At 37.8% G+C, this 23,404-nt stretch overlaps 2 protein-coding genes across 3 annotated transcripts; one reads left to right on the forward strand and one right to left on the reverse strand.

Moving 5' to 3' along the window:
• The first annotated feature begins 2,249 nt into the window (after positions 1–2,249).
• gnl2 (guanine nucleotide binding protein-like 2 (nucleolar)) lies at positions 2,250–20,484 on the forward strand. Of its 2 annotated transcripts, none has more exons than XM_027149049.2 (16): positions 2,250–2,436; positions 4,285–4,369; positions 5,235–5,329; positions 5,627–5,766; positions 8,676–8,860; positions 9,285–9,351; positions 9,459–9,617; positions 10,158–10,271; positions 11,002–11,130; positions 14,559–14,663; positions 14,757–14,915; positions 15,648–15,755; positions 18,657–19,144; positions 19,459–19,544; positions 19,857–19,936; positions 20,102–20,484. In XM_027149049.2, the coding sequence occupies exons 1-16, from the start codon at positions 2,373–2,375 to the stop codon at positions 20,234–20,236; spliced, it is 2,199 nt and encodes a 732-aa protein (XP_027004850.2). In that variant the 5' UTR covers positions 2,250–2,372; the 3' UTR covers positions 20,237–20,484. The 2 variants fall into 2 exon arrangements, with proteins under 2 accessions (XP_027004850.2, XP_027004851.2); XM_027149050.2 differs by having other exon boundaries at positions 19,860–19,936.
• On the reverse strand, positions 20,359–22,442 carry dnali1 (dynein, axonemal, light intermediate chain 1). The gene is made up of 6 exons (XM_027149053.2): positions 21,874–22,442; positions 21,509–21,645; positions 21,265–21,434; positions 20,903–21,081; positions 20,654–20,818; positions 20,359–20,565 (listed from the first exon to the last, which is right to left on the reverse strand). Exons 1-6 carry the CDS (start codon positions 21,958–21,960, stop codon positions 20,530–20,532), a joined length of 774 nt encoding a protein of 257 aa, XP_027004854.1. The 5' UTR covers positions 21,961–22,442; the 3' UTR covers positions 20,359–20,529.
• Positions 22,443–23,404: the final 962 nt, after the last annotated feature.

Genomic DNA, 23,404 nt, shown 5'->3' on the forward strand with positions numbered 1-23,404 from the left:
GCAAGTCAGATTCCCGAGCCTGGATAAAAATGAGAGGGTTGCATCAGGATGGGCATCTCGAAAAAACATATCAAATATAATTATATTTATATTTAAAAAATAATTAAAAATGTAAAAAGTTGTAAATGTGCTTTAAATTGTTCTCTGGGTGTCTGTCCATTGTTAATTGACATTACACTTAAGATGTGTCTGAAAACCACCTTGTCAGAGATTTAAAATCTTTTATTAAATGATTTATTTTCATGGCTTCTTGACAAATATTTAAAGGACATGTTCCAATACTGGTGTCCCTGATATTTGGATTAGAGATGGAACATTAGGTCATGAATCATAAGCTGTTTATATTAAACTGGGCAACACCATGTGTTCTACACACCCTATTCCATATATGTTATACATATTTTAATCCAACCAAGCATTGAAATCACCAAGCAAAAGAATCAGCACTTTTGGGGATCTGGGGAACTGCCTCATCCTGTAGTTGATAGAATGGATCTCTATCTTGATTTTCAGCTGGTATTTTGGTGCATAAGGACTGAGAAATCTAGAAAAGCACTCCTTGGTTAGGGAATATGGAGGGACATTGGGTCTTGCAGTTATTCTAATGTGTCTTCGTCAGTATTGATCCTACATCCACAAGTCTAGAATCACTCAGCACTTCAATACTGATGTTATTATTCCTCAGATCCTCTGCAATTCACTGAACTGCAGTTCAGTTCTGAGAGAAGGTCTATCATAGAAGAGGCCATGCTAGGTGTCCAGGGGGTTTCACATTTCCCTGGCTCACCTCCTGAATTACTGGCACCCTTCATCGGCAAAAATATGTATGATTAATTACACATAATTCCTTTTTGTTCAGATCTATGGAGAAAATATTTCATAGACCTTTTATATAATACTTTCTAAGATTTTAAGAAGACATTTCTCACCAAAATATGTGGTAAAATTAAGTCATATAAATAATATATACACAATTTAGTCTCAACCACAAGGAACTGTGTTATTGTCACCCCAATAACAACAAACTGTTTGGAACAGTTTTATGGGAACAAAATGCAACAATGTGTGAAAAGCATTTTTGGGGTTTACACACATTGGTATATTTGGTAAAGAATAGCAGCCATACACACTATAAAAAGCTGTTACAAAGAATAATGGCATTGTGAATTTTAGCACAAAATTTCTCTTCTGTTCTCTTCGTATTTTACATAGGTCCACATTATACAGCATCCCATGCAAATCACCCTACCCGCATTGTGTGGAGACGCGTCCTATTCTGCCCCGATTGGGTAATACTCGTTGCCATCGTTGGTTTGATTGGATTGTTTTAGGGTTACGGGACGTGAATCACGGCCAATCAGAGTCAGAGGAGGGCGGGACGCCGCCTCGCCGGTTCTTTTGACAGAATCAGAGTGACAGAAAATCCATATGAAACATGCTCCAATACTGCACACTACTACTTCTGGTCCGCTGATATTCACTGATACACATCTACTGATGTTATTATGTTCATGATGTTCATGGAAGATCTTTTGCAAGTTTGCAAGTTATAATTACTAAGTTATGGATCTGTTAAATTAATAATAAGTTAATAAAATATGGTTCACATCTAACAAGTTCCTCCAAAAGCTTATTTCTTGTGTTCTCATACACACTTTGTTGGCGTATATTTATTATTGTCATAGTTGTGTATTCCATATGACCACTTAATACTGAGTGACTGAGTGCATCTGTTCACACTGATTTCAATAGCAGATATCTTATTATAATGTCCATTGGTATCAATCTTAATATTTTTATGAATACATGTTTTAAGTTATGATATACCACCACTGGCACGCCATCGGGACTGTGGTCATCGTGGCCCCGAGGCGTGTGGCCCCCGCTGCGGCAGGCGTCCCTTATTTTTCTGTATTGAAAGTGGCAACCCTACTGGAAGAGCTAATTACACAAAAACAATGTGGCTCTGTTTTAAAGTTCTCTGTGTTGCTCGGGGGGGGGGGGGGGATAATAATTCAAATAAATAATTCAAACAAACAAATAAATAAAGTTGTTGTTGTTGCTGCTGCTGCTAATGTTACTGTGGTAAAACTTTGTGGTCTAACGTTGGTTTAATAACACTGACATTCATCTTGGAGAGCTCTTGAAGACTGTATTTAAAAGAAAAACAGCTACGACTGTCGAATTACTGAAGCCATTGTGAATATAGCGTGGACGGATTTGGGCAAGTAACCATAAGCAGTCGCTTTACTAATGACGTACTTCCGGGTCGCCTGCTGAGCTTCGTAGCACGTGTGTTACAGCGAGGCAAAGAAATTCTCATCCTATTCGTTATTTTCACATTAAACAGTGATTTTGAGCTGCGGGGCACAATGACGAAGCCAAAGTTTAAGGGGAAAAGTTCTATAAATCCGTCAAATTCCAGCAGTAATCCAGGTAAGAAGCTTCATCACCGTTTATGATGATAAAAATATTAGCAGCTAAAAATTAGCAATGCTAACGACGAAGAGTGTTGCGTAGAAAACAAGGGTTTTATACGGGGTCCGTTATGTTGGTGTGTTTTACAGGGAACACAGAGCTTTGCTTTTATTATGATTGGACTGTAGGTAAACAAACTAACTCGATTAGAGGTTGTTAGCAGTCGAGCTCATGCTTCATTAGACAGTTACCTTGTTGTCTCACTGTCTTACCTTGGTGCTGTCTCACTGTCTTACCTTGGTGCTGTCTCACTGTCTTACCTTGGTGCTGTCTCACTGTCTTACCTTGGTGCTGTCTCACTGTCTTACCTTGGTGCTGTCTCACTGTCTTACCTTGGTGCTGTCTCACTGTCTTACCTTGGTGCTGTCTCACTGTCTTACCTTGGTGCTGTCTCACTGTCTTACCTTGGTGCTGTCTTACCTTGGTGCTGTCTTACCTGCATTCAGAAGGAAAGACTTCTTGTTGTTACTGCTCGCTGCCACATACTGTAGCACACAATCATTCCTAAATCCTGATTCAAGATAACAACCACACTGGGGGAAAATGTCCTCAAAACAGGCAGTAAAATAATGTTTACAGCTGTTGTTGTTATTCTTCAGAATCTACAGAAGTGTAATCTACTCTGACCCAAAGTTAAATGTGAGCTATTAAGTCACGTTTTTATGAGAATTGGGATAAGTAGACCAGCTAGATCGGAAAGACTAATGTTATTTATTTTCTGGGAATTTCTCACGAAACTTCCTCTGTTCTTGTGTAAGTACTTGTTCTACTACTGAGCAGTGCATGCAAATGCTAACAGGAAAGACTACATCTGTAAACAATGCATCTAGGAGATCAGCAAGCTTTCAAACTTGTAGATTAATATGTGAGTCTAATCCACAGTCATTAACAGATGAGGACTTTTGACAAGGACTTAGTCAGTAAATCATTTTAGAGAAAGATGAATTACAGCATGTTTTTGAGCTAGAATGAAGACCTGCATATACCTGCGATACATTTCTAATCTTGAATTAATGCAGGTTTAACACCATACCATCATTGTGACTTTACCTCGTAGAGGGGACTAATATTTTTGTTTTGTTGAGTTCCCAGAGCATAAGCTGACAGAATAAACTGCAAAATCCATAAACAGTTTTGCACTCAAGTCTCCATCAGTAAACAGCTTTGACAAGACAGGTTTCGGGTTATAAATAGAATAAATATCCTGGTTACACAAGTGCATTTTTTTTATTTTTTTTTGACCATACAGTGCACGGTTATAGAAGGGAAAATCATTTATAATGACATTAACCGGTGTCATCTAGATAAGGATGTTTCCTTTTGAGGTTTTTTCCTCATAACATCTCAGGGCGTTATTTGTTGCCACCGTCACCTCTGGCTAGTATTTCTGTAATTCTGTCCATTTTAAAAAGTGAAATGCAAATAGAAATGAATTGAATAAATCCCATTTTTCCTCACCTAGTTGCTCTAGATGTTATTTGTTAATATCTTACAGTTAAGGTAACTTTTTAAAAATTAACTAACTACAAATTGGTATTAACACACAAGTGGATCAGTCCTTGTCATTAAGGTTTTAGATTAAATACATTATCATCTTGAACAGTAGTATTGAAAAGTATTGTATGTTTGAACATTTAGTGTAATCTCTTCTAAGATTTATTATAAATTAATATAATTAATATAAATTTATTTATTTATTTATTTATTTTCATTGTATGCAGCTTCATTTATTTGCTCATGTTTACATGCTCTGAGTCTCTCTAACGCCCACCCATCAACACCTCTCTCTCACTGCTTTTTCTCTAGATCGTGTTAAGGGCTCCGGCGGGAACAATATGAGGGACCGTGCCACTATCAAGCGTCTGAATATGTACAGACAGAAGCAGCGATGGTAAGCCTATGACACACACATGGATAACATAAGCTAGGCTGAAAACACAGGCGTAGATTTGGTTTGAACATTGGGGACGGGGTTGAAATGTGAATGTATATTCTTTCCAATATATTTTATATTTAATGTAAACAACAAATAAATTGGGGGAATCTTTGAGTGAATCGGCTTTGTAATATTTTCCGCATGATTTCCCTCAGTTTATCTGTCTTTATATCTGTCTTCCCATCCATTTGTATATCAATCCATCCCTGGTGAAAAATATGCAATTTGATGTGCCCGTTGGATGCTTACTGGGCTTTAGCCTTTATTTTCAGTTTACACGTACAGATCTAAAGTGCAACAAACTACTATGAAAGTATTGTACTTTGGACCATCATAAGGTTCCTGTTGAGGGTTAGGATTGAGTGAAAAGCACAGTGATGGCAGTTTGTCTATGTTCAGGTTTTAAATGCTCAACCTTGCAACTGGAAAACTGAGACTCTTAACCTCTGAGCCATCACAGTAAGGTTTCTTCAATCAGGCTGTCAAACCGCAAACGTCTAGATGGATAAAAGTGTTAAGTACATTTTTGTGTGAAAATGTGGTCTCTGAAAGTTTGGACCACTATAAAATTTTTAAATATAGCACAGAGCCAAGGGGGTTAGGATAAGGACAATACTCATTAGTCCAGCAGCCTGGAATTTTAACTCTTTACATCCCACACAATGGCTATTGCTCATGTTCTGCTGGTTTAAAATGTCCTCACTGCAATTCCTGTTGAAGGAAAATGTAAGCAACCATTTGTTAGCAGCTCAATGCTTTGGATTATGTTTTGCCCACATAGAATGTGGATATAAACTGTGGTTCTTAAATTTTTCTACAGCAACAGTCGGGGTAAGGTCATCAAGCCCTTACAGTACCAGTCCACTGTGGCACCTGGGACTGTAGCTAGAGTTGAGCCCAACATCAAGTGGTTTGGTAAGTATGTCTGTCTGCATTATATTTTAAGAGAACTGACCATCAGAAATGCTGTAAATGTAGCAGTGTGTATATATTTGGGCCATGTCAAGAAAATGGAGTTATTGGCTACCAGTTGAGTAGAATCGTACACTTCCACTCTGGCTTTGCCTTTCAAGGCTGAAGTGCAACAGGAGAGGAAAAAAAGAACAGTGATTGTTGGCATTGCTTACATTTTTTTTAACGTGCTGCCTTATTTTCGATTGAAACACATCCTAAATTATCTGTTATATCTGTCTTCTCTTGGTACTTGTGCAGCCAATACTCGGGTCATCAAGCAGTCGTCGCTGCAGAAGTTTCAGGAGGAGATGGACACAGTGAAGAAAGATCCATACAGAGTGGTGATGCGCCAGAGCAAACTTCCCATGTCCCTACTGCATGGACGAATCAAAGCACATGTATGTATGCCCGTCAATACTAAATGTTTATTGAAGCATTCAACTCTTGTGTGCAGGATGCTGAGAGAGCAACACTTCCTACTGATGCTCATCTTATTATCTAAAAGCTGGCAGTAACAGGACAGTATTAGTTTGGCAGCATATTTGATACATGATAAAAACTATCAGTATGCAGAATACAGAGTCCTACTGATGATCATCAGTGTGGCACCGGAGGAATTTTTTTAGTGAGATTAGTAAGACGGCTTATTGCCCTCTTTGGCACTTTTGAGATTTGCGTTTGCCAAAACTAAAGAACGGCGAGATTAAAACATGCTTAAAATAACACTTAACGTTTTATCTAGTTCCTCATGTTCTAGCAGCAAATGTTGTCTTTGAAGGATTTTTTTCCCCTTCCTTAAATGGTTCCAGACCTTTTAAACATTCAAAACAGAGTCAGGTGAACGTCTCCTTCCCTCTTTTTCAGACTTGCTTGTTCTTTATGGTATCTCTGCATGTTCTGCTTAAAAAAACTGCTATTATCCAATATTCTGCTTAAAAAAAATTTTTATTATCCAATATTAATTACCTCAAAAGTCTGCATGCAAAGCAGTCAGCTGGACATAATCTAAATGTTTTCTGTTTTTACTCCTTTAAAAACATGTATGATATGATGGATGATTTGTTTTTCTTTTTCATTTATGAGATAATAAAAAGAAAACAGTTTGCTTTCATTAATTATGACATTTATAGTTGGAGTGCTTTGTCTGTGCGTTGCAACACCAGCGTGACTTCCTTTTCGGTTGGGTTTTAATTTTTTGTGACCTACTTTTATTTATTTTTTAGCTCATTGAGTCTTACTTTAGCTTGGCACACACAATACAGATTCAGTGAATTCTGTGGGTTTGGTGGATACTTCTGTTGTTGTAAAGTTTTGTCTACTAATTTAATGCTAGACATGAATGCTGGTCTATTACAATAACAGTACCAATTATCTGTGCTCAGTATTTAAATAAAAGTACATGCAGATCTTGTGATCTAAGTACACAAACATCATAAATTTCTGCTGAGAACTGCTAATGAGAACCACCAACACGTTGAGGAATTGAAATGAGTCGATGACTAGGAGATTAAATGTCAGGGTTTTTCCTCGGTCAAAGTTGGTCTTCGGTGGTGGCTGACCGACATGGTCATCCACACACAGCACAGAGTACCCTAGTACCCACATGATCCGCAAGCCCAGTATTGACAATAAATGTTAAATTTAAAATAAATACAAACTGTTAGTGATCGTTTTTTCATGTATAACTAGGATAAGAAAAAATCACAATCAGGCTAGATAGTAAAAGAAAGCGATTACAACTTATTTTACATGTAAACGTCATCGATACCAAAGTATATTTGAAATGTCAAAGGTATCACAATTGATCTATTTACAAATATCACAGCCTGCAGATGAACATTTAACTCATCTCTTCTTATTAACACTGTAGAACCTTTTTACAAGATCTCTGTAGTAGATTTCATCCTGATGGGGCTCATCTACAGCCACCTTGCAGCATACGTCTAAATGTTGGTCCTTTTTCATTTTAGTATAATCGTATCAATTAAAAAGTAGCATTAAAAACCGTAGCGTTAAAAGGTGTGATAGAGTAATTTTTTTACCATATAAAATTAGCAGCTAGCTAGCAACAGCTTGCTTTGATCTAGTTTCATCTCACTCCAGTCTAACTTTTAAACTAAATGATTTTATAGGTAATTTACTACACATTGTCATAGGCCTATACTTACTGTGGGTTATTAAGGCTAAATTTTACTAAACACTCTTGCTAAATGGGGTAAGCACACTTACTTTCTCATTTCAGATGTGTATGTTCTAAGAAGTAATGATTTGTTATACACCGATTCAGACACTGACGGGCAGACCAATTGCTTTAACCATTCATTATAATAAATCGGCTCAAAGGAGTCATTATTTCGCAAATCGGACTTTAGCGGACGTGTTGTGTGGGAATCCTGGCTGTTAGGACATCGCGAAAAATTTGTACACACGCTCATAACTCGATAATTTTTTTATTTTTAAGATTTTTAAAGTTTAAGATAATTATTTAATAATTTATTTTAAGATAAGGCAACTTTTTTTTTTTTTTTTTTTTTGACTGCAGTTCACACCCAGCGGTAAAAAATATTCTCTGAATGCACCACGTGAAACATGGATTCGGTCTTCCAACCTTTAGGATCAGTTGTTTTTGATGCGAGGGAGAAAGCAAAGACAGAACAACTGAAGACAGAGAGTGCCCGTGCAGGGGTGGGGCGCTGTGCTCGTTCTCTCCGACAGTAGCCTGCTTCACTCACAAAACCCAAGTACAGATCAAATAAGGCTTTGGCGGGGCAAAAAATCGTTTTGGCGGCCGCCAAAAAATTTTTACTGTAGGAAAAACCCTGAATGTATGTTGGATGAAGGTATAACTGAACTGTACAAGAACCTCAGCACTTATTTTATTCAGAGGTTTCATGTTTCAGTTAGTTTATAGATGTCTTATTTGACAAGTCTGTATCCGTCCTAGAAGGTTAAAGGGTTGCTAACATTTTGTATACCTGATGTATACTATATATAAACTATATTGTGCATATACTGTAAAGTTTTACTTGCTAATTAGCAATCTGTATCCCTTCTCTGGTGTGCACTGGAGCCTTCTTGCCTTCAGAAAATCTGACAATGGTTTGGGTTTAGTGGTCCTAAACATCAGGCATTGTGTTGAAGAGAACACTGGGATTGTCATGCACGTAGGCATAGACATAGGACACACTGACATTTCTTTTCATGTTTTTCCAGGGGCATGGGTAAAAAAAAAATGGTACAAACCTATTTCCAGGTCTTGAATAATGATGTTCTGTTGAATAATGTATCTGATACTTATGCCTTTCAGAACTCCAAGGTACACATTCTGGATACAGAGACTTTTGAGACCACGTTTGGGCCTAAAGCTCAAAGAAAGAGGCCTAATCTGAAAGTGGGAGAGCTGAAAGAGCTGGCAGAACAGGCTGAGGCTGAGGCTCAGGGTTACGTTGCAGAGAAGGACCGTGACCTGGTGACTGAGGACAGTGGGGTCAGGTGAGATGGTTCTGTAAATGTGATTTATAGTCTAGTAAACATGAATACAAATATCAGTCCTGATGTGCTGACAATGTGGAAGCCCAAACTTTGGAAGTAAGGGTGCTTTCTGGGTTCTTTTAACTGCAGCTGCTAATTTAAATGGTAGTAGCACTAGTAGATCATTTAAAATGGAGTATTCTGGACATCAGAGTCATGAACGACTCACTAAGTAGTCAGTATACTTATCATGCTGTGATTGTCATATTAATAGAAGCCATTCACATTACATTTTATATATTCTAAATTATTTATTAGCTACTACTATTCATAGCTGTGCTGTTAGAGAAGATTAACCAGCACCTTCCGAATCATGAATTCAACTACACACATCTTTTGTCCTGTGTCTAATGTAAACAACAAAATGATTCTACTTTTCCCGTAGAGACGAGGTTCGTGAGGAAATTTTCAAGAAGGGCCAGTCAAAGAGAATCTGGGGCGAGCTTTATAAGGTACTCACTTCACTTACTTTTCTAGAAGATGCTTCTTATGTTGTGTGTTAATATACATATTTATTTTACATGATCTTCTGAGGCTAACCACTGGTAAATCTCTTCAGGTGATCGACTCCTCAGATGTTGTGATCCAGGTCCTCGATGCTCGGGACCCCATTGGCACACGATCCCAGAACATTGAGACCTACCTGAAGAAAGAAAAACCATGGAAACACCTCATCTTTGTACTCAACAAATGTGACCTGATTCCCACCTGGGTGACGGTCAGTAAATCTTCTGCATTTGTCTCAAAACTTTCTCTTTCCCTGGAATTCCCATTACACCTAGGCACGGTGTACTGAAACCTGGCCATTAAATGTTTTGGTATTAAGCAAGATCATCTTTTTTTTTTAACTAGGATTAGCCTTGCATCAGCATGTTTTTGTCAGTAGAAATGGGTAGAATTTACAGATGGTGACCTTTAGAACAGGCCTGTAATGTTTACAACAGCTATTAATTTTATGGGGCATTCATTGTATAGCTTGTGAGGTCTTGGATAAAATAATGAGCTGTTTTGCTCTTAGCAAACCTATGGCAAATTTGTTGTTGCTTCTAAGTGTCTGCTTGCAGATTGTTATATTCTGAGCCATATAGCAGCTTTGCTATTTTGGTATATGACCTTAATCAATGATGTTTCTAATTACAGGATTTTAAAATTGATTGCTTATGTTTTACTCTGTTTAAAACCTTAGGACTTGCATAGCAACACCTTATTCTCATTTTAATATCTAAGCACTAACATTTTTCCTGTGTGTGATTTTCAGAAACGCTGGGTTGCAGTACTGTCTCAGGAATACCCCACGTTGGCCTTTCATGCCAGCCTTACCAACTCCTTTGGGAAAGGCTCTCTTATTCAACTCCTCCGTCAGTTTGGAAAGGTTAGCACTCACTTCAACTGTTTCGGTTGTTTTGTGTCTTTGCCATCATTAGGGTTAATAAAAAAGCAGGAAGTAGAAGAATGACCAGTAAAATGTAGTTATAAGCTCCAGAGTGCTATTTCAGGTTTGAGAACAACTTGTCACAGACATCCAGCCTCTATTACCACCTTTACAGTTACTGGGCTACACTTCTATTTACACATCTGTTTCTGAGCTTTTTTGAGACCCTAACCATAAACAAGGATTTGGAAGCATACAAAAGGATTGTTGAGTTAAAATAAAAGTTAAAAGTTATATTGCTATGAAGCAGTTGCTTAGGTTTAGGAAGACAGCAGACATTAAAGCCATTTATATCCATCTCAAGGTAATCTTGCCATCAAGTGGCTTGTATGTTGTGTGTATTAAAGTACTGAAGTGTTTGTTTTATTTATTTATATATGTGTGTGTGTGTACATATATAATTTTTATTTGTTAACCTTCTAGTAAGGTAGTTGGTTGTTACTGTTTAAATTATTATTATTTTTTCTCATCTCAGCCCTGGCTGAGATGAAAGCTTCTTTTAGTTTTTTGATGTGGTGGTGGTGGTTTTTTTTTAAAGGTATTTGCTTTTTAATTTAACTTGATGATCTGCTAGACTATTTAGACAAACATAACGATTTACACATCAGAGACAATTGATGTAGATTCCTCTATATTGAATTGAGTTGTTTATGTTCTTGTTCTTCTCCAGCTCCACGTAGACAAGAAGCAGATCAGTGTGGGTTTCATTGGATATCCCAATGTTGGGAAGAGCTCAGTCATCAACACGCTTCGTTCCAAAAAGGTCTGCAATGTGGCTCCTATTGCTGGTGAGACCAAGGTAAGCATTGAGGGGAAATAAAATTTTATTACAACATGATGTTGTGCTTTAGTATACACATTTCAAGTCCATCCTAGCATGTTTTTTACGTTAGATAGATTTTCAGTTGACGTGCATGATTAATCATCATTAGCCAGCTTGCGCAATTTTGCAAAACATTGAATACATAATATTCAACAAATTTAGGTTTGTTTATAGCGAAGTACACTGGTGATCAAAGGATTACATGCAAGCAAGACAGTGCATAAGCTCTTGACATATGTTAACATTTTGGATGTCTTTAAGTTTCCAGCAGTTTGATTTTAGCTACAACATGGTTGCGTTTATGCCTGTGTGAAAATGGGTTGTTTACCCAGTCTTCATCTTGTCAAACTTTTCTTCTCACTGTACAAACAGGGCTGAATAATGGTTTTCGGGGAATTAGAGAGAGATTAGAGACCAGGTTTCAGATTGAAAACAGGCAGCTTTCACTAAGCTGTATTTTTCATCGTTTTTCAGAAGTAAATAATTTCAGATTTCCTTGAAATGTTGAGATTACAATGTTCTTGCTTACACTGGGTTTTATTTTCGTTCTTTATAACCAAGGTACGGTATAGGGGCAGTACAGATTGCATATAGCATTCATGTACCAAACTGGTATATTGGTCACGTGCAAATATGTGCAACAATATACATACACTGACTGCCCACCATGTGTGAAATAAAATACTTAGTGTGGTTTAGAAACAACTTTCAATATTGCAGGTAGTGGCATAACATTGAACATCAGAATGCAAAGAAATGTGATTTTAGTCGTTTTTGACCATGGCATGGTTGCTGGTAAACTGCTGATCTCCTGGGATTTTTACTCACTACAGTCTATAGTGATCACACAGAATAATGTGAAAAATGGCAAACATCCACTGAGTACGAGTGCAAATTACCCAACTTGTACTGGCTACTACCAGCATTTATACCGTTGCAAAACACAAGTCCTTTAAATCTGGTTCCATGATGAGTTCAGGGTACTCCAGCAGCCTTCCGGTCACCAGACATGAATTCAGTAGTCGACCTTTGGGATGTGCTAGAATGGGAGATTTGCAGAATGAATGTGCAGCTGACAAATCTGCAGCAACCTAGAATAGACTCTTAAAGGAATGTTTTCAACACTTTGCACAAGCCATGCAATGGAAAAGACCAAAGCCATGTCCTACCCACTGTTAGTATGGTGTTCCTAATAAAATGACTGGGGATTATATATCAGTTTATTTTAGTACATAAATAATATAGTGTAGCTTGAAATTTTGTGAAACCTTTAGAAATTCAGATATTTCTCCAGAAAACATCAGATTTTCACACAAGTCCTAAAAGTAAACAAAGTGAATACAAACAAACGAATGAGACAACAATATTATATATTTATTTAATTATTGAGAAAAATGATCCAGCATTACATATCTGTGACTTGCAAAAGTATGTGAACCTTTGCTTTCAGTATCTGTTGTTAGCCCTTGTGCAGCAATAGCTGTAAGTACATTTTTCGGAAACTTTTGGTCAGTCCTACACAACAGCTTAGAAGAATTGTATTCCATCCTTCAGTACAGAAAAGCTTCAACACTTTAGTTGTAAATCTCACATGAACTGCTTGCCTCAGGTCCTTCCACATTTTTTTTTTTTTGGGGGGGGTGGTTCTTCAGGACATTGATTTGGCTATTCTAAAACATTATCTTTTTTCCTCTTTAATCATTCTTTGGTAGACAGACTTGGGTGCTTGTTCTTGTTGTTTTAGTGTATGACCCATTTTTTCATGAGCTTCAGATAATGTACAGATGTCTTGCCATTTTTCATTTAGAGATCACTGGCATAATTCTGAATTCATTGTGTCATCAATGATGCCAAGCTGTCCTGGCCCAGATGCAGCAATACAGGCCCAAAGCATGATACTACTACCAAAATGTTTCATAGATGGTATAAGGTTCTGATTTCACTTTCTCCAAAAATAATGCTTCATCAAATAAAAGTTTTATTTTGGTCTTATTCTTCCACAAATTATTATTTCAACAGTTCTCTTCGTGGGCAGCAATGTGGCTTTCTCTCAGTATTCACCTGATGGCAGACTCAGGAACATGAACATAAGCCAAAGTAAAAGATGCATTTAGTTGCTTAGAAGTTACCCTGTATTCCTTTCTGTCCAAACAGACTAATGTGTCTCCGTTTGGAGTGATCTTTCTTGGTTTACCACTTCTGGGGATGTTCCAATGATTTCCTCCATTTGTACATAATCTATATGACGGAGTCCAAAATCTTAAGAGAGGATTTTCTAACCATTTTGCAGCCTGATGATGTGGGAAGTGGTAGCTCAGTGGCTAAGGTGTCGAATCCCAAGTCCACCAAGCTGCCACTGCTGGGCCCCTATGCAAGGCTCTTAACCCTCAATTGCTCAGATGTATGAACTGATATAAAAAATGTAAATGATGAGCAACAATAACTCTCTTTCTGAAGTCTTCAGAAATCTCCATTGTTTTTGCACTGATCCCCTTCCACAAATGCACATCATGAACATCTTGTTCTGTGAATAAAATAGGACACTCATGGAGACCTGATTGTCTTCTTATTGACTGAAATTACTTTGAATCTAATCTCTAATTTGATCTTGAAATTGAGTTCTAAACCTAGAGCTTCACATAATTTTGCATCTCACAGATATTTAATATTGAAACATTTTCCTGAATTAAAAAAATGACCAGGTATAATATATTTGTCGTTTAATATATTATACAGGAAAAAACCCCATATAAGGTAGATGTGAAAAAATACAGCAGACACTCGTATGTTGTTTCTCTCGTATGATCTCATTTCTGTCTACAGTCAGAGTGGCACACAGAACCACACCTGACACATCTATACACACAGCGCCCCCTTGCTTTGGCCAGTAAGGGATTTACAATAAACTTTGGCATTAGTTTGTTAGTTGTTAGTTGTGCTGTTTAAGTTCTCATCTCCCATTTCATACAGTCATGTCAATTAAGTATCAGTTAATTAATCTAATTCATATAACTATATAGTACTATACTAAATAACTAGTATTTTTCAGTGACTGTAACTGTGGCCAGGGAGCAACAGCAGCGCCTGCAGAACTATTGAGCCTTATTAAATTATTCAAGGGTTTTGCTAAAGGCGGGTCAAAAGGCCATCTGAAACTGTGCTTGGAAGTAAATGTGTTTGCCACAGGGTACAGTTGTAGTTTTACGTCTCATTTTTATTTAGTTGCGCATTTTCTAACATTTTTCTACAAAGCACCACAGGGCAGCTTTATTGTTCTTTAAGGATATGAGATGCTTAGAGTTTCCTTTCACATAACAAGCATGACGGACTGAGCCTATTACTTCAAAAGTCAAAGCCAGGACACACTGATATTTATTTATTCATTCATTTATTCCTTTTTTTAGGTATGGCAGTACATCACACTAATGAGACGCATTTTTCTGATTGACTGCCCTGGAGTTGTGTATCCCTCTGAGGATAGTGAGAGTGACATTGTGCTGAAGGGAGTGGTAAGTTTTTTGCCTTCTGTCAGCTTTCTGTTTGCAGCTCTTTGTGACCCCACCCAATCGTTTTATATTGCATCCATCATGTCTCGTTCCTAGGTCCAGGTGGAGAAGATCCGTAACCCGGAGGATCACATCGGGGCTGTTCTGGAGAGAGCAAAACCCGAATACATCCAGAAAACCTATCACATCCCATCCTGGAGCTCTGCTGAGGATTTCTTGGAAAAACTGGCCTTTCGCACGGGAAAACTGCTTAAGGTGTGGCTCCTGACCGTGGTCAAGCACATAGCATGCTAAAGTACAATCCAACTCTCAGCAAACAAGCCCAAAGCTCCGATACTCTCATGCATGCCTGCGGATAAATTTTGAATGCGCACCAGGGTTGGAATCTGTCTAAGCGGATATGTGGGTTTTTACTCCTGATTGTTAATGAAAACATGCCTTTAACTATGCAAATGTTTTCCATTTATAAATACAGTGTAAAAACTAAATGAAACATAATTCTAGGGCACTTTGTAGCCCCTGCTGCTTTTGGCTTGTGCAATTTTGTCAAGCAGTACAGGCATCTGTATTTGTAGAGAATGACTTTTGATGCACGGCATCAGTGGTAATGAAGTTCACAGGACAAAAAATGTCAGAGTCTCTAAATCTTTACATATTCCTACAAATTGACAAACTATAGTCTAACCTAAGGCTTAGGTTAAAAACTACCATTCATACGGTAGGATTCCATCTCTCCTCCAGTCCTTAATTAAAACTCTGGGCTGAATCATGAAGGACAATTTCTATTGCAGCAGCAGGCATCTGTAGGATCAGTTGTTAATGAATTGTCTGTGATAACGTAAATGCTTTTTTTATATTCAGTATTCAGTCTTATTCATCTGTTTAATCCCTGTATTATTTGTATGCCTAATTTAGTATTAGGTTGTGAATGTTGGAGTGTTTACTGAATCATAGGCACTAAATATCTCTGTTGTGTGTCACATGCAGGGAGGAGAACCTGATATGTCCACTGTTTCCAAAATGGTGCTAAATGACTGGCAGAGGGGACGCATCCCATTTTTTGTCAAACCACCTGGATCTGAGACTGATGAGGAGGTAAGATTAAGGCTGCTGTTGTACAGGATTCTGGCCTCATTTTTAACAGTACTCTCAGATCAGGGCAAAAAAACACAAGCTGAAAACACCACAAAATGCACTTCATCAATTCGCAAGTCAGTATCTGGCAGATTAGAGTCTCCGGTCTGAAGCAACCAGGAGTGATGAAATAAATTGGTGAACTATATAACTAGATCATTTTGTGCTGCTTAGGATTCCATCAAATAGACATTGAGTTCTTTCTGAACCTTGAGTTCGTTCTGAAAGTCTGTGTACATGACACTCAATCTACGCAGTAGAGTTAAACATGGTGCAGTTAAACATCTTTACAAAGTGTTCTTTCCTGCATGTAACAGCATTTCTCCACCAGAAAGGGCAGAATTTCTACCACCAGTATCTTTTAATTATCTTCCTGATGACAGCTGAGTGCACAAACAAGAGGCAAAGGTTATGTCAGGATACATGTCTACAAACATCAGTCACATCCCTAATATTTCTGGTACACCTCATCACTAACAGGTTTATTTTGGATCGTTTCTTAAACTTGACATCTGCAGTTTAAAAATGTTTTAACGAATGTCATGTTTACTGGGGAAAGTGATCCAATTTCAGGCTGGAAAATTCATTTCTGATATTATGAAATTGTGTGGAAAAACAATTTATAATGTGTTATTTTGACCTGAACAGAATATATGGTGGTGTCTGCCAACAGACTTTATAGACTGAGGGTATTATCTGACTCTCTATGAATCTGAACATATTTAAATAAAAATAAAATAAATAGACACTCAAAGCTATTACATTAACCATGGTTCGATTGTAGGTTGTGAGAACTTACCATTATGATTCTACCCAAAACACTGCTTATATTGGAAATATTACAGTCTGGCCTGAGGAAAACAAAACAGTTGGCATAGTGAATAACAAAATAAAATAGATTTAGAATCTGACTGACATTTAAACAGGGGGGAAAAACAACCTAGGCTTGCTTAAATCTCCTTGTTGTAGGAGGTCATTGTAGGCTATCCAAAATATTCAGTTGCCTCACACAGTGAACATTAAAAAGCAGCAGCAACATACTTTCCATCTCAGATATTAGTCGTGCCTTATTTGGAAAATCTTTTATACTAAACAAGCAACAGAAAATATAATTTTAAAATATTAATCTATGGGATTTTAGGTGTGACAGACCAAAGTTTTTAAATGTATAAATTCAATGTGGAAAAACAAAATTGTGTAAGCTTTCTGTTTGAGCATTGTGATATTCTGTGGTAAGCGCTTTCTTTTTTCCTGTCAATTTTTCACCATTGGAAAGGGAACCTAACTGATTTGAACAGATTTGCCAATGGCAGTATTTTTTGTGCATGTTAGACTGTGTTCTATGCAATACCTCGGGTCATTACAGTGTATTGTATTTCCTCTGCATACATAAAAATACATTACATTATAGACATGTGGTCCCATGGAAGCAGTATTTGAGTCTGGACCCAAATAGAACATAAGGGTTTAATATATCATGTTTTGCTTTGATTGACTTATTCTAACAAGATGGCCTACAGTTTAGCCTAAAGTTACAAACACCTAGGCTAAAGATATTCTTCTCTGGTTTTTTTTTTTGTTTTGTTTTTTGTTTGTTTTTTGTTTTTGTTTTTTTACACAATAATACACAGTTTGTGTTTACTAATTAACTAGCTTAAAGGAGAGCTGTATGGTAAGATAATCAGATGTGACTTTGCCATTACTATATCTGTCGCTATTCAGTTGTTTAAAAATAACCTCGGATCTGAGAAACAATCGAATAGAGACAGATTTGTTTAAGTTGTAATGACTTTTAGTTCTTTTAATCTTCGGATTGGACAATTATTATAATGTGGAATGTAAAACAGAAGTGTGGGTTACACTGTGAAAGCCGGTGCCATTTTGCTCTTTCCAACAAATTTCCAACCAACTGAAGCTTTTGTACAGCTGTATCCAGATACAAAAATCTCAGGATCACGTGCACATTGCAGTGTAAATGAAAGAATCAGAATGTAACTCTCAGGTCAAAAAGGTTCAGCTGAACCCCAGAACAACATCAAATGAAATGTTAAAGGAGTTGCTGACAATCAAGCTTATTTAGGCATCTTTAACATTATTGTGGCCTGATTTGGCTGTTGGACAGTGAGAGAGCCACTTCTCAACACCATAAAAATTGCGTTTTTGGATAAGTACCAGAATTTTTGAGTGTTCTCTGGTCAGATAAAGCAAACATTTAACTTTGTGGCTATAATAGGTAAGGAGGAAAAAACGGAAGCAATGGGTGGAAGCATCATGTTGTGGGGTGTTTTGCTGGAAAAGGGACTGATTGACTGTGAACACCAGAAAATATATATTTTCCTGCAAGGCAATGAGCCTAAGCATACCTCCAATGTTGTAACAAACTGGCTTAAAGACAACAAAATGAAAGCTTTGGATCAGTCATCACAAAGCCCTCATCTGAATCTCATAAAGTTTGTGGACTCGACTGAAAAAGCATCTCAAAGCAAAGAGGCCTACAAACCTGACTGAGTTATACCAGTTCTGTCATGAGGGACAAATTCCAAAAAGAAATTCTGGCATCGTCTTGTGTGAAGGTTGTGGAAATCTACACCAATCATTTGATTGCCTTGAAGCAGTTAAAAGGCAATACCGCCAAACACTAATGTACAAATGGAAACATTTGACTCGCAAGAAAATTAAAATGGTACATAAAAGCACCTTGTAATAAATCTTTTCTTGGCCATTATGCAGTAACATGAAATGTGTAGAAAATTGATTTTGACCATCTTTAGCCAAGGGGTATGCAACCTTTTAGCCTCAAGTTGTAAATTGCACACATGAACTAATAAACTAAAATGTTGTGCATGTTGTCCTTCCTCACAGGGTTACACACAGTTGCCAGCAGAGAGGAGTGAAGTGGATGCGGTTTATGAAGACCAACTGGAGCAGCAGCACACAGAGGTGACTGAAACCACTGAGTTTGATGCACAGCTACAGCAGAAACAAGAACATGTGCAAAGGATCATCGCTGGTGTCAAGCAGAACTTTGGCAAAATTAATGTCGCTCCCGAGTTCAGCGAGGAAGATCTCGTACCAGTGGAGATGCCTGATCTGTCAGACTCTTGTGGATCAGAGGAAGAGGATGAAGAGGCAAGGGAGGAGGAGGAAGAAGAGAAAGATTTGGAGGAGAATGGAAATGCAGAAGCAGAAAATGTAAAAACAGAGGAAGGAAAAGAGTTGTGTGTTCCTGGCAGTTCTGACAGAGCTGTGGCCAAGAGTACACGTGAGGTGAACAAAGAGTTGGACGAGAAGATATCCAAACTGAAGCGTTTCCTCGACAGCGCCAAGTCCAAACGTTTCTCCACCATTCGGTCTGTATACGCCTTTACATTTGACACTTTCTCTCTGCAACTGTATGCGCTTCCTTTTCTTTAAAAAGGTTGAGAGACTATGCATGCAGGGTTATGTAAGGTGAACATTCATACTCTTTTCACCCCAAGACTCCTTTTCTGTTAGCTCTGGCAGGAGCCCTAGACTTAGCTAATGATTTATGACGTATTTTCTAATGTTTTTTGACATTGCATTGTTTTTCTGGGTTTCAGGATCTAAATCAATCTTGGAAGCTAGGACAATAATAAGATGGGTGGCCTGTAAGTAATAAGCTGTCTGCTTTTATTTTCAACAGAATTCCTAAGGGCCTTTCAGAGAAGGTTTCTGTTTCGGGTGAAACGAACACACACCAGCAGAACATAAAGAAGCCACAGTCAAAAGGTGAGCTAAATTTAATAGTGAAGGCACCAAGTATCCTTGTATATGAGTATGTTAAATAAAAGTTAATGACATATGTGAGCTGTTTCATTATTGTACAAGTTGTATTTTCAGAAATTATTTTGAGGTTTTAACCTTTTATTCTAGGTATGTCTGAATTTTGGCTTGACTAATTTTCCTGTCTATGCACAAAAAATCTAAGTAGTTAACAGAATACAGATCATTTTGTGGAGCCATATTGGTACAAGTTGACAGGAGGAGTAAGGTGTGAAGTTTCAGAGTTGTTAACATTCGCATTCCTCACATTACCTTTAGCAGCGGTACAAGTCAACAGGAAGAGAAAGGCTTTCGACAATGAGGAGCCAGTGCAGCAGAATAAACTCACATGTAAAGAGGTATGTTTTTTTTTCTCCCTGTAGCCGGCTGCTGTCAGGGATTCTCATGTGTATACCCAGACACCTCAAGTTCACTAAAAAATGTTCCTGGTCTTCATTAAAACAAGTCATAACCATTAATATTCTCTCATTCTCTTGCTTGTCTTTTGCTTTTAATCTCCCCAGAAACGAAGGCTCGAACGCACACAGAAGATAAAGAAGGTCGGCGTCCGCTACTACGACACACACAATGTTAAGAACAAAAATAAGAACAGACAAGTGCCCACGGAAGGCAATAAAGGCAAAAGAGCTAAGCGATAAAACAATTTGCTTAGTCACAGCTGTATTTTCTATGGACTTGTCTAGTTTGGGACAAGGGGGTGCGGGACATGAAGGTGTATATGAGGAGCATTTACTGTGAGGAACTGGAATTGAATCAGAACTTCTCAAATGCACTTTATTCAATACACCATCCAATCACTTAACAGTGTGGTCCACTACACCATATTTTCTCTGAAAATGTACATCAAAGGAGAACTCCTAAATAAAGTAAACATATCGAAACATTATTATATTGAAAGATTTGTTTAGAAATAATCTGAAGCATGACACCTTTATTTCTTTGGGGCAATGATGGCATCCAACTGGGCCTAAATAAACAGAATAGGAAGAATTATTATATGTCAAATGTCTCAGCCATTTGTTTTAAAGCTGATGAGTGCCTTATAAAGTACATACCTTCAGTTGCTGGTTGGTGCGTTTGAGAAACTGGATCTCCTCTATGTGTTTCTTCTCTTCGACTTGTCTCCGTTCACTTTCTCGTCTCTCAATTGCCTCACATTTTGCCTTCAGCTCGTTCACCTGCATTTCCAATTCCCTCTTCTCATTCTCTGAGTCTGCAATCTGCCCAAGTTAAAGTTTCAGTTACAGATGTATGTACATTTTGAAATGAAATTTGCAGAAACAGGGATGAATTGTAGCAACAACCTCCTTCTCCATGTCTGACTTCCCTTGCTCAGCCTGCAAAGCTTTCCTCATGCCGAAGGCCACACTGCTCTCGTATAAAGTCTGATAGGCCTCAATAGTCATGCGAATTTCATCTCTCACTCGTAAAAGCAACACACCTCTCTCAGCACAATTGATGGTAACTTGTCTGATTAGCTCATCTAAAGGACAAAACAAAGGAATATGTTTGAATGTGTTGTGATTTGGTTTGTACTATATCTTTTTTTTTTTCCCAAAACCTGGGTGTGTCAAGAAGCTGTACTGTCTCCCTTGTTTCTTACAATTAATGTACCAACAATGCAGATTGTGTAATCCTATTTTAACAAGCCATTTCTTAAACCAACCAAAGCACTGTGTGTAGAGCTCTCTGCGGACAGGGCAGATGCCCGTATCTCTGGCCTGTCTCTGCTGCAGTCTGAGATCCAGTTCCTCTTGCAGATGAATGACATCTATCCGGGTACATGGCATGCTGGACACCCGCTGTACCAACAGCTGATTATTCTCCACCCATTCCCTGCAACCATTTCACACAAACACCCTTAATGTCTAACATATTGGGATGAGTATTGAAAAGAGAGATGGCCTTACCTTGGTGGTAGGATGGCATTAAGAATCTCTTCTGTTTGCTGTTTAATGGCATCAGATGAAGGGCTTTTGGGTTTGGGTGGTGGTGGAACTGGACCAGAGATGGCAGGCTGCTGAGGACTAACCTTCAAATGTCGAGCCTTAAATTGTAATAGCGAGATTTTCAGAGTTACATTTCAAAGATTGTTGGTTAATGTCAGGTAAACTACAAGCTTGCTGACTACTGTTACTACATTTATTATAAAAGTCATCACCAGCAACTAAATAGAACTCCCTTATGTTAATAGATGAGCTGGAAAGACAACTAGCATATATCTAGTTACACATAACGAGCAAAGACTAGTTCAGTTAGCACTAGCCAGTGTTACCTTTGGTGAGATCTTCTCGGTGTTTTTGCTCACCAGCTCTGGGTTGTCATACTTTAGCAAAGACTCGGTAGAAGAAATCATATTCATTCAGGTCCAATTAAAAGTTAAATGTGTTTAACTGCTTTTATTTAACCTTTTAAGAAGAAACAGCGTTATTTTGGCTAACCTGTCTGTCTGACTAGGAGCGCTCGTGCCTTTACTGTTTACGGTTACTACGGCAACTCGTGTTGCTTAAACACACAGACAACAACACAGACAATAAAAATCAGATGAGAATTTAAAAAAACACATGAAAATACAAATCGACGAAATAATCGAAAACTAGATAAATTGTGCAGTTGTGCTACAGATGATAGAATGTACTAGGATGGAGGTGGTGGTAAATAAATGTAAGGTTATTGCACATTGTTATTGTACGGAGTCACCCATTAGTCGTGGTAAAAAAAAAAAAACCCTGAATAATAAACCGTGCGTTCGGATTATTAAAACTGAGCGCGCGGATTAATAAACCGTACAATTAACTCTAAGCGCTCTAGCGCGCGGATTAATAAACCGTACAATTAACTCTAAGCGCTCTAGCGCGCGGATTAATAAAGCGAGCGCACTGATTAGTCCGGATTCAACGTTCTGGACGTGAACTGGGATGGAGTTCATACAGCCAGCACAGCAACTTGACGGTAAGTAACCAACATTAATCTTTTCTGACACCTCCGGAGCGCTCCTACATTTTGGTGGAGATAGGAGTGATTTCCTATGTTAAGAATGTTAATGAATTGCTCTTACTCCTACTCCTAAAAGTTGGACCAAAATTGCATCACTCTGACACCTAGTCAATACAGGCCCTGGTTTTGGGTGCTTTCCATTAAGAACAGTCTATTAGTCCATGTATTGTGGAGATGCACAGTTTGTCCTTTAAATTAACAATAATTTTTGCACATCTGTATAGGTACTGATCTTGTATCACAGTCCATACATGTTTGCTTCACTGAGATAAAGAGCACCTTTGCCAGAAGCCCCCAGGCACACACGTGGTTGTGTGTTAGAAATTACTGATCATTCCTTGAGCTTGCTGAATATTTAACAAGTGTACTTGATGTCAACATGTGGTTAATGGACATTATTTAGAGGTAAGTTCCAGGTGCACAGTACGTTCAATAATCCCTTCCTTCACTTATTTATCAATGTATGTTTTTTGTTTTTGTTTTTGTTTTTTTTGGCCAATATGTAAAAGTCTGTTTTAACATGCATTTGCTTTTCTCTTCACTAGGTATTAGGACTCCAAACATAATGATGACAGGGACATCCCAATTTTTACAAATGAATAAATACTAAACCCAGTATTTGATTTATTAATATCCATGTGAAATATTGTTTATAAATATTGTGTTTTGCTTTTCTAAAAAAAAAATACATTTGGGAAATTTTATTGCACATGAACATCTACATATAATATTTGACAGATTTGATGCACGGCCATTCAAATTTTAATTCATGTAATGCAAAAATATATTGACCAAACTGCATTGACTTA

Source organism: Tachysurus fulvidraco, chromosome 3 (genome assembly GCF_022655615.1).
Source record: "Tachysurus fulvidraco isolate hzauxx_2018 chromosome 3, HZAU_PFXX_2.0, whole genome shotgun sequence".
Classification (NCBI taxonomy): Eukaryota; Metazoa; Chordata; class Actinopteri; order Siluriformes; family Bagridae; genus Tachysurus; species Tachysurus fulvidraco.

What these genes read in the sequence shown, in the direction of transcription:
- gnl2 (XM_027149049.2), top strand. Translation starts at nt 2,373, where the DNA reads ATGACGAAGCCAAAGTTTAAGGGGAAAAGTTCTATAAATCCGTCAAAT. An exon ending in AAACGTTTCTCCACCATTCG is followed by an intron (nt 19,145 to 19,458) that starts GTCTGTATACGC and finishes TATTTTCAACAG; the next exon opens with AATTCCTAAGGGCCTTTCAG. An exon ending in ATAAACTCACATGTAAAGAG is followed by an intron (nt 19,937 to 20,101) that starts GTATGTTTTTTT and finishes TAATCTCCCCAG; the next exon opens with AAACGAAGGCTCGAACGCAC.
- dnali1 (XM_027149053.2), bottom strand. Translation starts at nt 21,960, where the DNA reads ATGAATATGATTTCTTCTACCGAGTCTTTGCTAAAGTATGACAACCCA. An exon ending in GCTCTACACACAGTGCTTTG is followed by an intron (nt 21,082 to 21,264) that starts GTTGGTTTAAGA and finishes TTTGTCCTTTAG; the next exon opens with ATGAGCTAATCAGACAAGTT. An exon ending in AGTCAGACATGGAGAAGGAG is followed by an intron (nt 20,819 to 20,902) that starts GTTGTTGCTACA and finishes TAACTTGGGCAG; the next exon opens with ATTGCAGACTCAGAGAATGA.